The sequence below is a fragment of the Gymnogyps californianus genome, chromosome 18, assembly GCF_018139145.2.
Source record: "Gymnogyps californianus isolate 813 chromosome 18, ASM1813914v2, whole genome shotgun sequence".
Taxonomy (NCBI): domain Eukaryota; kingdom Metazoa; phylum Chordata; class Aves; order Accipitriformes; family Cathartidae; genus Gymnogyps; species Gymnogyps californianus.
In genome coordinates, this window is record NC_059488.1 from 8259135 (window position 1) to 8273220 (window position 14086).

Consider the following 14086-nt stretch of genomic DNA (forward strand, 5'->3'; position numbering starts at 1 on the left):
AGCTGTTGGACATGTCTGGACATACAAAGACACATCTGTCTTTAATCCTTCCCTCTGTAACTGAGACCAGGACCAGGCAGAGCCATGGCAAACCCTTGCTGCGTGCTGCAGGTATGCGTGCGTATGGGTTTGAAGCGCCTTGGCAATGTGGCGGTGCTAGATCAGTTAAAGCCACATGTTCTTGCAAATGCAGCTTCCTATTGACTTGTTAAACATTTGCTATTTATCAGATTATGCTTTTAAACTGTCTGTAACAGTCTGGGAGAACTTGTGTCAAAATCCCTTCCAGATGTGAAGGTGCTACCCGATACTTTGGTTATAACCTGGACCCTCGCTCCTGCTCCATTCAGATTAGCTCAACTACTGTGAAAACGAAAATGCAAATAAAGACATAGAAAGAGAGGAGAGACACATGTAAAACGTCCCCCACACCTTCCCTTCTACAGGCAAAACAGATCCTGCCTTTATAAGGAGATTGTGAGTTTTATCAGTGAACATTTGCTTTGCTGGAAAACCACAGGTAAGCAGGGGAGAGGAGCCACCATCCCTGTCTGTCCACGCGGGTGTTTTTTAAAGCATTATTGACTTTTTTTTCCCCATTGAAATAATGTTTCTTTGGGTCTGGGGCTTCCCAGACACATCAGCTCATTTTATGAGCATCAGATGATGTGTGCAGTTGGAAACCTGAGCGGTTCCCTTGCATACGGAGCACATGGATCAGATAACGATGGTTCGTTAAATGCTCATTGAAAGGCTGTTGCAGGGTTGGGAGCTTTTCTTAGCAGCACCGGCTCTGCAGACACGCTGCCCTGTCCGTCTCCAGAAGAAGCTTTGGGGCCACAAGATATTCCCAGATTAAAACAACTTCTCTTGCTCCATGGTATCTGTCAGATCGTATACGGCCCGAGCCAGCTCCCATCGTAGCGAGGGAGGGTTTTTCCACTGACTTTAAGAGGCGCTGGACCGGGGCCATCCTCTGTGTAATGCGGATCCGGGAGTGTGCGTGATGCACTGCATGATGACAGAATTTCTGGGAGATTGGCCTAAACCAAAAACCTTGGACTGCCGCTCCCTGGGACCGCTCCGCCGGAGGAGTGGGGAGGCTGGAGACACCGAACCTGGACCTGGAGCGGGTTTTTGCAGCTGTGAAAGCATCCATGCAAGAGCCGAGTGAGCCCGGCTGCTTTGCATCTGCCCTTCCCTGAATCGGGGACTCGGCGCTGGGGTTTGGTCGCTTGGGTCGAGTTTGCCATCTGCGTCCGTCTCCGGTGCTGCTGGGGGGAGCGGACACCTGCGAGCGTGCGAGGGGCTCCCTGCCCGACCCCCCCGGGAGCCCAGCCGCTCAGCCTGTCTGCGGCACTGCAGCCGAGCTCCTCCGTGCCCCGAAAATACCCCGTTCCTGCCAAGCGGTGCCGGGATGGGGCTACCTTGCCCGCGCCAACCAAAGTTTGGTTGGAAATCTTGCTGAAAGGCTGAGAAGAAAGAGGTGGAGAAGAGAAACCTGCCGGGACACTGCATGGCGTTGTTTTAAGCAAAACCTTGATGCATCAATGTTTTTTTTTCTCTTGTTGGTGCTGGGTTAAGCTGCTTTGCACCCATGCAGGAGGCACCACTTTACTGACCCCCGCGGCTGCATCTGCTCTAACTCCATCCTGCGCTGCTGCAGAAAGGTGTTATTTCTGCAGAGCAGCACCAGCCACAGCAAATCCCACCCTGCTCTTCCCGGGTGCCCCCCGACTCCTCTGAAGTGCAGAAGACCTTCTTTGTGCACTAGAAAAAGATATGCACTGGGGCTGGGATAGCTGGAGCAAAGCTGAGAGATACCAAGCGGACCCAGAGAGGTGCTTCAGTTGCTTCATCTCCCCCTTTTTTCCAGGCTGATGGATGGGGCTGGTTTCTCATAGTGCATCTGTACCATGTCCCAGGGCCACGGAGCCCTGGGTCGGTGTAGGACATTGGTGGTGACTCCCCTTTGCCCCTGCAGACCTGGTTTATCCCTGTTACAGGGCACAAACATCTCCTGCACGTCAGAACCGGAGGGTGATGGAGGACCCCAGGGCAAGACGTCTCCCTGGGGCTCCCCACAGAGCTCCTGCCCCTACCTGCACAAGAAATCACCACTCTTGAATTTCCAGGGGAATCGAGTTCCTTTGGCCCTCCGAGGGAGGAGGCAGGACTTCTCTGGTAGTGCTGGTGGATGCATCTCCTTGGGTTGTCCATCACTGCTCCCGGTGAGCTGCATGTGCCTCAGCATGGAGCAACAGCACTTTCTGAAGCGGGATAGCATCGCCGTGGCCTAAAGGGCATAAAAATGGTTAGAAGGAAAACCTTGGCCCCACGGTCTGTGAGTTATCCTGACAGGGCTGGCCAGGCTGGCTCACAACTTGAACGTGCACGGAGGAACAGCAGTGTGAGGGTGAGGAGGGAAGAGCAGCATGTGGAAAAAAACCTGAAGCAGTCTTTCAAAATCACATGGTGATAAGGCATTTTCTGGAGTGCCCCATATAGCTGGCAGCAGAAACCAGGCTTTTATGTTTTGGTCTGGCTAGTTTTTCACTTTCTGCAGCCAAAGGGATCTGGATAAAGTTTGCCTGGAAGATTAGCTGGCATCGAGCCCGACTAGACATCTCTGGAAGCCTCCCCTGGAGCAGGAGTAGGTCCTAATTCCCCTCTCATCCCAGCCCTGCCGTAGGCGAGCATGGGGGAACGTGTGTCTCCTGGAAGGGATGGTTCGACCACGCCACCCCGAAGCTCCGTTGCTGCCCACTGGCCCCTGCGCCTGCTGCAAGATCCCCTGCTGTGGGGCTGCAGCCTGGGGCCAGTCCTCTCCACCCCGGCACGCCGGGTCCCTGCTCCTCCCGCAGTGGGGATGCTGGGGAGCGTGCAGAGGTGAGTGAGGTCCTGGGGGATCCCTGCCGCCTCAGTCCCTGCATGTGGCGGAGGCAATGCCCCGCAGCCCGAGGGGTGGGACGGGAGCACGAAGCCTCGGCACCGGCGCCTGGCTGTTGTGGCTTTGCATCAGCCCTCGCCTGAGGATGCACGTCCTTCATGTGGTCTGTCCCAGTGCCGAAACCGAGCGGGGAAATGGGATGCGCAGGAGTGCCCCGAGCAGGGCTGGACTCCCCCAGTGCCAGCTCTGGGGCAGACGTGCCCTAGCCACTGCACACCGGATTCGGCACCGACTGCGGTGTCCGGCCACATCTGAGCTGCCGGCTCTGGGGCAGAGCTGGCAGGGGATGGAGGCACGGGAAGATAGGACGTGTGATGCTGTCCCCACGGGGCCAGTGGGCACCCCACGCTGGCCCAGACACAAAGCAAATGGGATTTTGTGCCTGGGGAGGCATCACGGAGCAGGAGGGAGGCTGGCAGGCTCCTGCCCGCCCTTGTCACTGCTCTCCGCCGCTGCGCTGGTGGCAGATGCCGATGCCTCCGGAGTGGAAAGCCCGGTCCCTCCCCTCTCATTCCTTTTTTCCTTTTTTCTTTCTTTTTTTCTTCCGCCCTCCACCCCGGCTGATCTTAAAAAAGCCCAGGCGGTTTGGGCTTCATGAAACCCAAATGCCTTTTGCAGCATCAAGCCCGGATCCCATAAGTAATATCCCAGCATTCGAGAATAAGACAGTATATGAAGTAGACGGGGAGCTATAAAGACGCTTTAAAAGGGGCAATAAAAGTTTTGAGTTTCATATCATCTTACCAAAGAAGAGAATAACAGAGAAGCAGGAAATTTCAGTAGCAGACATGACAAAGGTCACAGCACTCAGACTGCACCTTAGACGAAAACACCTACTCTTATGAAAACAGCAAGAATTTTTGGCAGGGGCTCAAGAGCTCTTACAGGCAAAGCTCTCGGCAGCGCTAAAAGGTTACAAGAGACTGTTTTGTCTACATTGCTGTAAATGTTTATAATATTTCCCTGCATTTGTATTGCAGGGGATATCCTGCCCGGGTGATAGCGAATTCAGCCCATGCACCTTCCTCTCGGGTGTTGGGGTGCCCGGTCCTGCCGCAGTGGGTGCTGTCACCGGCGCGGGGCTGATGCTGCAGCAGGAACCCTGCGGATGTGCCCGGCTGCGTGTCGGCCCCGAGCGCGGGTGCTGGTCCTGCACACGGGGGTGCAAAGGGATGGACGGTTTGCACAGTCGGAGCAGTGCCCTGGGGCATCAGCAGGGAGAGGGGAAAAAGGAAACCTTGCCTGGGATTTTATTGTATGCAATACACTTTTTGAGTTTTTTTTGGTGTAACACCTGAATACATGGCAGGTGGGAGCAGGAGCTTTCATTTACTCAGCTGGGCCTTAGCTAACGTGCCCTCCTTGTTTGCATGGGGTTTGCCAACCGTTTTTCCCTCCTGCTCAGCCATGGTAAAGCGTTGCAGTTACGCAGTGCCTCTCCTCCCAGCGCTTTACCCGCACAAGGCTCTCCCCATGCCCACGCTGACCGTGAACTGCCGGGGCTTGCTGCAAGGTTACGCATGTCACTGCAGTCCGGGAGGCGCCGAACAGTTGCAAAATGAGCTGGGGGGGTCAGGGTGCCTCTGATCAGCGGCTGCAGCAAGCAGCAAAGGGTGTGCAGACGGATGGAGGCTGCTGGCACTGCCGGGCAAGCTCCTGGGGAGGGTCAGTGTTGAGTATTTGCACGTGGGGTAATGCACACCCAGAGACAAGCTCGGGGTGGCTCAGCAAGAGCCAGTGTAGCCCTGGCTGTGGGACACCCACGTGGGTGACACCTCGGGAAGCGGCTGCACACCCTCGGAGCCTGCCCTTGCACACAGTGCCGAGGTGCTTCTTGCACTCAGCTCTGAATTAGGAGTTGGAGCACTTGGGACTGTTTTTTGGGGATGCCCTGAGCAGTCCTCACGTGGCAAAGCACTCCATCAGCATGCAAGCAATGGAGAAAGTGTTGGCATGCAAACCCTCAGAGCATCTTGCAAAACATCCCAGGGGCTGGATGCTGAAAAAGACCTGGGTGTGCTGTGTTGGTTTAGGTGCTGGTGAACCCTTTGAAAACTCTTTGCTAGCGCTGCCTCTGCGTGCAGCTGCATCAGCTGTGCCACCGCTTGCCAGTGACTCTTGGATGCTCGGGGGTTCATAATTCATTTATATTTTTCTTGGAAGCTCATTCAGTTTTGGTTGTTGCCCCGTCGCAGGAAGTTGCTCTGATGAATGACCGGGGTGGATTTCTCTTCCAGAGGAACCCAGGCTTAATGTGGGCTTTCTGTGGACATCACTGTATATCAATACTGCTCTAATTGTCCATGACATATAGTCTTGGCGTTTTTCCCAGACAGTCTAAATAAATCATACACTTCTGCTATAGTAAATAGTCTGTTAGAGGAGATGTTATAGGCTTACAGCCCTCCCCCTCCCTCCCGGAGCTTCTTTTCTCTGCCTCTAATTTTCCATGGACTTTCCATACTAATGAGGCTCTCGGCAAGGGCACCTGCTGCCTGCGCCGCCCGGGCAGGTCTGCAAGGACAAAGTGCCCAATGTTGCAGCTCCCTCCAGGCCGTGGGGGCTGTGGGCAGGGGAGAGGGTGGCCGTGCCCAGAGCTCTGCTTTGGGGCTGGCATCTGCCCTCGACTGAGCGGGACCTGAGCTGGAACGTTTCTTGCGCCGCTTGAGAAATGCTGGCGTTGTGCACTTGCAAAGTCTTTGTTAGTATATATTATTTACATCAAGAGAATGCATAAATAAAATAGTAAATATCTCACAAAAATACAGGTTCTGTTAATTGGGCGTTGCAAACGAAACCCCGTGTGCTCAGGCTGGGCAAACCCGCACGGAGGGGACAACTCGGGTCCTCCAGGGCCAGTGCGGGGGACAACGCAGGCGGTGACATGGCCTGAGAGTGCAAGGGTCTCCTGAGGGTTGCAGCCCAGACAAGTGCTTCTCCAGGGAGAAGTACGGGTATGTAGCAAACTGGAAGCGCAACCTCTGCTAGGGCTGATGGTGGAAAGGTGAAGACTTTCCAGGGAGGAAAAGCCCGGGGCGTGCACAGAGCTGGTGGGAGAAGATGCCGGTGTCCCAGAGGAAGATGCAGCGGGCAGGCATTTTGCTTTTGGTTGCATCGCCCCAGGAGCAGAAAATCAAGTGCCCCGCTCGCACGGGCGGCTCAGACGCAGCAGCAGAGCGTGGAGCAGTCGAGCCTGGCAGGGGTCCCGGCGCTCCCGGCCTTCTTGTTCTCCTTGGGCAGCAGCAGCACGAAGGCCATGGCCAAGGCGCAGTGGTAGAAGCTGTGCACATAGGTGTAATCCCACTCCTGCAAGCGGGGAGAGCGTTAGTGAGACCTGCCGGGGCTGCGGGAGCAGCGGTGCCGGGGGGCTCTGCGTTAGGTGCAAAACATTAGGTTTCTGCAAGTAGCCAAAAGGAAAGGAATAAAAAAAAATTCCTGAGCCTTCTGCCTCTTTTTGCTGTCAAAGAAGAAAGGATTTCCAGCCTTAAAAAAAAAAAAAGCAAAGTGGATTTAACACATTCCAATTTGCACATTTCCCAATTCTTGAATGAAGTGTTTCATTACCCCGCAAAGGACGCGGCAGCGAGGCCGGGGCACGGGGGGAGGCGGTTTCTGCTAAGTGACATTTTTATGTTCTGCTAGAATTTGCAATTACTAAATGCTTTGAAAAATAATCCTTGGGGATGACTGTGAGGTTGTATCTAGCAGCTCCCAATGCACAGAGCAGCTGTAACGGCAGGGCTGAGCACAGGCGTGACCGGCAGCTGTGTCGGGGGGTTATCACCTTCCCTGCGCGGGACAGACGGACCCTTTTGCACAGGATGGGCGGACTGGCCAGCGGCAAGAGCAAAAGGTTATAAACACGGGATCGAGTGCCCCTGGGAGTCAACTGAGAGTCTTTTCTTTGGCATGAGCCAGCTTTGGATCCGGCCGTGCCTGGGTCGTATCCAGTCCCTGCCGTGGCTCTGCGAGGTGTCCTTAAGTCACCCATGCCCAGTTTCCAAAAAACCCCACTTGCATTTGACAAAGCTATTTTGAGGACCACGTACGGCTGAAGAAAGCATGGCCCATGTCCTTTTGACTCACTTAACGGGGGAAAAAGAGAACGAGCATCACCCTGCGTGTCACTTGCTGTCACATCTGTCCCTGCCCACACCGCAGTTAATGGGCCAGGCGCTGGGATGGGGACAGTCAGGAAGCGACCCTCATCCCTGCCACCAGACCCCAGCACACCAACCCCAGAGACCCACACCTGAGCTGGGTTTTGTCCAAGGCTGGATGCAGCCCAGTGGTGCGAAGTGGGAGGTCTCCTATCTTGGTAATGTCCTTTACACCTTGTCAAGTCAGGGTGATCGAGTGTGCAAACAGGTACCTCAAAGAAGAACCTCAGCATCAGCGCTAACGCCCCGAAACAGAAGCCAGGACCGATCTGTTGGGTGTAGACGCTCTTGTCTGGATAGAGCCCTTTCTTCTCTTTCATCTTTTGTAGCTGGAAGGAAAGAGAGAGCACACCAAGCATATTCACCCGGATTTCGCTGGCTGCTCTGCATCCAAAAGATCCCATGAATGCTGAAATAAAACCACGCAAAGCCCACAGACCGGCTTGCCTAGGCTGCGGGGTCTGCCTGCACGTGGGAAGCACCTCTGCCTGCGTGCTGCAACAGGTCCTCCTGCTTCATTCCTGATCATAATGCTGTTTTCTTAATATTCAGCCCCAAACCCACCTCAGGAAGTGTGTGCCCTCACAAACCCGGTCTCTGGGAGAGCGGATCCCAGCACAGCCTCTGCAGGCTGGGGGACACAGGGTGGTCTTGTACCTTGGTCCCCTCCTTGCCCATCCCCTCCCCATCGTGGCCACTTGCTTTTAGCTGCCGGCCGGGTGGTAGACGAGGCTTAGCGACAGTATGTAGCTGAGACTTGCATCACTGTATTTCCATGATGCTCAGCAGCATCTTCCTGCAATTTGTGCCCCATCACTGAATCCTTCGCCTTTCCCTTTTACGGCCGTGCCCGCTCCTGCCAATGGCTCCGTCACCGTGCTCCCGCCTGGGTCCACAGCATCCGCTGTGTGCGGGGCACAGGCTGCAGCGTGGTGCCCGACTGTCCCAGCCACATTCAGGCAGACTACAGGCAGATTCCTTCCCACTTTATCACCGCATTTTATGCACATCTTCCACCGACGCCGGGGCAGTTTACCAGACCCCTCTGCCTCTCAGTAGCCATAAAAACTCCATAAATACGTTCCTCCTGATTAGAAACGCAGGGACAGGAGATGTGGTGGATTGCTCAGACCAATCGAATCTGGCATTTATCACAAAGGCTGCTTGCTGTCTGCCTGCTTTCTGCCCGGTTGAAGAAGTGCTGTTTAATCACCGTGATGGCCTGTGCTGCAAGAGCCAGACCTCGAGGAGGAAACCGCTGGCACAGGTTGGACCCCTCCGTGCAGGGCTCATCCCCTTCCCCACCACGAGCATTCTGCAAAGCCCCGGCACGGTGCCCTTCCCTACGTACCCATTTCACGGTTATCACCAGGACAGCCATCCCGATGGGTCCCGAGTAGACGCCGTAGCCCCAGCGGTCGTGGTAGATCCTCACGGCGATGGTGAGGACGCCGAACATGACGAAGGTCGATCTCTTCGGCTCGTCAAACTCTGCCAGGGCTGCGCGGCACCAAGCACAGGGAGCATCAGCTCACCCACCCCCTTCCTCGGCTGCTCCCCTAAAGCCTTACTGGGGTCTGTCCCGCCTGCCCTGGGGACCCTCAGCATTGCATCCAGGTCTGGTTTGCCCTTCTTATGCCTCACAGCTGGGGAAACTGAGGCACACGGGGGCAAAGCGAACCATCCTGAGGCATCTGAGTGGTGGGTCTAGGAGCTGATTTTAGGGGTCTTATGTTCAGTGTTGCGTGTGGAAGCTAAAGGAGATTTCCTACCTGTATTTCCTTTTCCTGCCTCGACCCAGAAGTCAGAGGCGATTGCAAAGACGCTTGCACCCAGTGAGCCCGCCATTCGCTCTTGGGTTCATCCTACATCTCCAACCCTCCCAAACTTGCCGGCTCACCCCAATGCAACCTCCATCACCCTGCTCCGGTAGGACTGTGCTCACTGGTGCGATGGGGACTGGGCTGCCCAGCCATGCCGGCACCTGCCTGAGGTTTGCAAGCTGGAAGTTGCCAGTGCGAGTAAATTATTAGAGGCTTTTGTTTAGCACAGAACGGGGTAATAACTGATAAAAGTTATGGATCCCAGTGGGCTCCATGCTTTTCCAGCTCGCACAGCTGTGTTATGGCTGTCCTGGATTTGCATTCCGGGAAGCATGCCCGAGGGTCTGCGTCCGCACATGTGCGCTCGGGCTTTACAAGCCACAGCAAGAGGCTTCCCTGGGCTTCAGTCACCACACCTTCCATGTCCTTGGATCGTGGTTTTATAGGGAGTTTGGCTAAGGGATAATGTCCGCATTTTAATCTCTGTTGTTTCCCTGCGGGTCAATATTTTAAACATTGTAGTCCAGGATTTGTATTTTTTTGCAAAGTTTTTGAATGCAGTAATGAAGCAATCAAGTCGAATTTTGCTGCAAGGAGCCAAAGTGTCTGGATCAGCTCTGACCTACCCTGACACTCCTGTTATCTACTGAAAATGCCCTTCGGAGATGATTTGCCTCATTGCCTTTTCTAGCCAAGCAGAAAGAGCACTGAAGTGCCATGGACAGTGTGGGAGCCCACCTTGGGACTTGCACCTTGGGGGGAACAGAGCCATTTCTAAGGTTAATATTTTCCCCACTCATTTTTCCCTGCATGGAAGATTTATCCCGTCGCATGCCCTGGAAGGGGAATGCTGTTGTCTGCGCTGCTCAGCGGCGAAGGGAGGAGGGATGAACCTGTGCCCGGCGGAGGGGATGCTGCCCCACGGCTCGTGCTGGGCTCAGGGGCTGCAGAAGCTCCCCCATCCCGGCCTGAGGTCCTGCACCATCCCTGGAGCCCCGAGGGGCAGAGGAGAAAGTCCTGTGGGTGTTTTGGGGCTGTACATCAGCGTGGTGACCCCAGTTCAGCATCAGGAGGGCTGGGGACCTTGCCTGGCTGGAGCGGGGACTGAGTGTGCGGCTGCTAGAGATTGTCTGAATCTGTTGAGCAAAGCCTTTGGAAAGTGACTGTCCTCTCATCTCTCTCCCCTTACCCTACTCTCTTCTCCTGTCAGAAATACTCACGTCCTTCCAAAAAACATGTCGACAAAATGGGAAAATAATAGGTTTGACGTTTTCATCCTTCTTTAGTTCTGTCGTATTTTTTTTCATTTCTATTATACTTTGTTTCAGTGGCAAATGAGGAACAAAATGAGAAAAAATGAGAGTGAAGGGAATGTGGGAAAAGGAAAACTGAGTAATAGGGCAAGGGTCAGGATTTTTAATAAAAAGGAAGTGAAATACATTTCTGCTTTTTCTAAACAGAGCTAATATTTCCTGTAAGCCCAGACTAGGCTTTTGATAAACTAGGAAGATATATTTCTTTTGACTAAACCACTTTAATTTACATGCTACCAAGGGAAGTGGCAGATTCTGCATTTCTTAATGCCCCCAAGTCAGGACAGGACAAGCTGATGGGCTCAGTACGGGGAAAATGAAGAGAAATGGGAGATTCCCTGACATATGAGGTTTCAAACTAAGTCATCTCATAGTACTGTCCTGCCTTGAACTAAAGCACAAGGCTGCATGTCTTACTTGCCAATTTGAAATAAATAATTCTGCTGTTGTAAGGACACGCATAAAAGCTGGTTAAGGCAGAGGAACACCCGACTAACACAAATACCCGGCACCAGAGCTGTTTATCGCCAAGAGCAAAACTTCCCCAGCTACCACTCAGGACAGTTTTCATGTGTGTCTGGACCCCACTGAAAGCAATGACTTTCCAAGGCATGAACGAGATAAAAATGGATTAAACCATAGCACAGGCTGACTTCCATAAAAGACAGTCTCAGAGCTAAGTCTTGCAGATGGGAGCTCAAAGGCAACAGCATTTCTGGGGACTGCACCCACTAACCATCCCACCAGCGATGCCGACAGATCCTGCCCGCCCTGCAAACACTGGTGCTGTGTAGGAACCACGAGTGACCAGTGCTTACCCATCAGGGACACCCAGATGGACAGGGCTGTTCCGTAGATGCTGAAGTACTCCAGGATATCATAGCGCATGAAGCACAGCACTGATAAGCCGGGGCCATCACATGCATGGTAAATCTATTTAAAAAAAAAAAGAAAAAAGCATTAGAAAACTAGTTCCTTACCCACAGACCAGTAAGGTAAAGGCTCTTATCAACTGGTTTGAAACAGCCTTTGCGTGGCTGGTGAGAGGATGGCCAGCCAGAATAGAACAGTCTCAAATACACCAGGGTCACTGATATCCAGTAATGAATATATTTGAGAGATAATGTCACCATTCCCAATCGCAAATTGCCTCAGAAACAGCATTCTTCTCTCTTAGTACAAATTATTTGTGGACGAGCTTTAGTTTGCCTCTTGGTCTGTGCCAGAATTTGCAATCTGATGACCAAGCTGCTTCGAGCCGAGCTGCAGGCAGTGCGGGGACGTCCTTTCCAGCAGAAGGAGGGCTCTGGGGTTATGGTTCTAATTGCGAAAGATTCTTGTAAAACAATTCAAAATGAGTGTCCTGATGAAATGTGTATGGATGCCAGGTCACTGTCCTGTCCAGGCTAAATAGGGTTTATATGGCCAGAGTCTGAATACTGGGGAATTCACTCATTAGTGCATTCCCTTAAAAGCTGCTGGTTCCTGCCCATTAGCTCATTGATTAGGTTATTTGCAAAAAAAACCATTGTCATGCAACATAAATGCAAACCAAGGCAAGAGAAGTTTTCCAGTGCAATCAGAGGAATGCTCCCAGTGTTTGCCTGGCGCTCGCCTTTTCCTCCGAGCACTCAGCCCTGTGAGTTTTCTAGTGGTAGCACCAGCGTGCTTCGCTGTTTCTGAAGTCCCTTCACTGCTTGGCAGGACGCCCTTGGAACAAACCTCGCTGTCATGGCCCAGCGGGGATGCTGATATTATTTATAATGGGAATTGCTGCAAGTCCTTTGGCTCGCTTCAGTTTCTAGAAAAGATTGCACCATGGCCGTAATTCTTTTCTCTGTTTGAGATTGGGTTCAGGGAGTCTGGAGACAGGGGGAAGAAAGGGTGGAAGACAAAGAGCGTGTTTCTGGCCGGCATCGCAGCACTTGTCTGCGATGGACATATGCTTTCACTGCTCTGATGAGGTCTCCTGGGGGAGGAGGAGTGGGATGCTACAAGAAAGGCAACAGCAGCAGCTGCTGCCCTTCCTACCCCCCCGACCATGCTGGCAGCTGCCTTCCCTTCCCCACGCACAGATATTTTGCCTCTTCAATCTCTTCGGCGAGGACCTGTTCCACCTCCCGTCGAAACACATGCCAATTTTCCTATTGACTTCTCGGGGAGGTGGAGCAGACACAAAACCGGTGCGAAATGAAATCGTAGATGTCTGGCTTCCCCGGGGGAGCTGGTGGGGGGCTCGGTTGGGACATTTTTATTAACTAGTCCTGTAGTTTTTATGGAACTGGCAGAATTTCTCCCCCTGCATTGTGCTTTAATTGGAGGCTTAAATGGTGGATCCTTAGGAATAAGAGACTGGCCTGCTTCAGAGCCCTGCTGCTGTGGAAGAGCTTTTCACACCGGGAAGGTCCTTTATCTACTCCCTGCCTCAGTTTCTCTGTCTCTGTGCAAGGGATGTGACAACCCTCATGAGATGCCTTGAGATGGGTGGGGAGAACAGGTAAATGCAATATTAGTTGGGTTGCTGGGCTATTTCCTTCGTATTCTTTAGCAGAGCATTGCCGTGGGGTTAAATAGGAGATTTTTTCCAGTGGGAATGCTGCTTTAGGTGCTCAACCCATGTGCGTACGGTGGCACTTAGCAGCAATACAAGCGGAGGGCAGCATACTGCCGGGAGCAGGAATATGAATTATTTTGTGTATGTACAGACAACTGACTTTCTCCACTCGTTATTCGCACGCGAGGGAAGGCAGGGCAATTCTGAGCCTGGTGAAACACACGTTTTCAAACCACTCTGCCAAGGTGGAGGGTTAATAATTATTTTTCTTGATAGCTCGGCAGCATGTTTTAGCCTTTCCTTTCCCAGTGCAGAAACTCCCCTGACTCCAGCATTGCTCCCATCACCAGTTAGCAATTGCAAAATCAATAATTCGACTACGTGCTTTTGGCTAAAATGACAGAAGCATAGCAAGAGACTCTGGATACAATTTAAACCCCAAATTCAACATGGCCACTTACCAGCTGTAAAACAAAGAGAAAAACCAGCTCCAAAACACTGCGAATCAATCAAGTCTCTTTGCACCCAGACCCTCTCCCTAACCTCACAATCATAAAACACCATTAAATCTATGTAAGGCCACCCCTTAGGACATCCTAAACTGAAGAATCAGCTACTCAGCACCGCACATGGTGGGAAATAACTGAAAATGGATATTCTGGGGGTCACGCTCGCTGTTGTTGGGTGAGATCCAGCTACCCTTCCTAGTGGACACCCGATGCAGGGGGCATTCAGGGGGATGAAACACGCGGGGGGGGAGGGGGTATGGGGACATCTTACCGCCACGAAGAACATGGTGAAGAAGTAAACCATGGCTTCCATGTGGAAGCGCCGCTTGGCCGCGATGCTGATGGTGGGGAGGAAGACCAAAGTGCTGATGGTGGGCAGAAGGAGCTTGGCCACCAGCGAACCCATGGGTGCCTCGTGGGTCGGCAGCTCCCGGGGACAAGGTCTCTGCGAGCTGGACGGGGACAGTGGAGAAAACAGCCGTGGCGAGCGTGCTTTAAAATTTAAATGCCCTGCATGGCCGGGAGGGCTGCGGGCAGGGAACAGCTGCCGCCGCCGCCGCCGCAGCCGCCCCCTTCGTTCCCGTCTCTCCCCAACAGCGAAATTCTTGACGCAGCCGGCGGCTCCTGGCGGCAGATGCTCTGTGCCCCTGATATCGCCCCGGGTGTTTCCAGAGGAGTGAAGGGGAATGTCGTCTTTGCACGCCTTGTGCTGGGTGTCGGATCTGGGTGCACAGTGGGTGCGGACTGCAGGTTTGCTTGCTCCCCATGGGGACACCC

At 53.3% G+C, this 14086-nt stretch overlaps 1 protein-coding gene across 1 annotated transcript; it reads right to left on the bottom strand.

The window, feature by feature from the left end:
• Positions 1–6109: 6109 nt before the first annotated feature.
• Positions 6110–13715, bottom strand: MYMK (myomaker, myoblast fusion factor). Its single transcript, XM_050908102.1, has 5 exons — positions 13581–13715; positions 11065–11179; positions 8462–8610; positions 7323–7439; positions 6110–6256 (listed from the first exon to the last, which is right to left on the bottom strand). Exons 1-5 carry the CDS (start codon positions 13713–13715, stop codon positions 6110–6112), a joined length of 663 nt encoding a protein of 220 aa, XP_050764059.1.
• Positions 13716–14086: the final 371 nt, after the last annotated feature.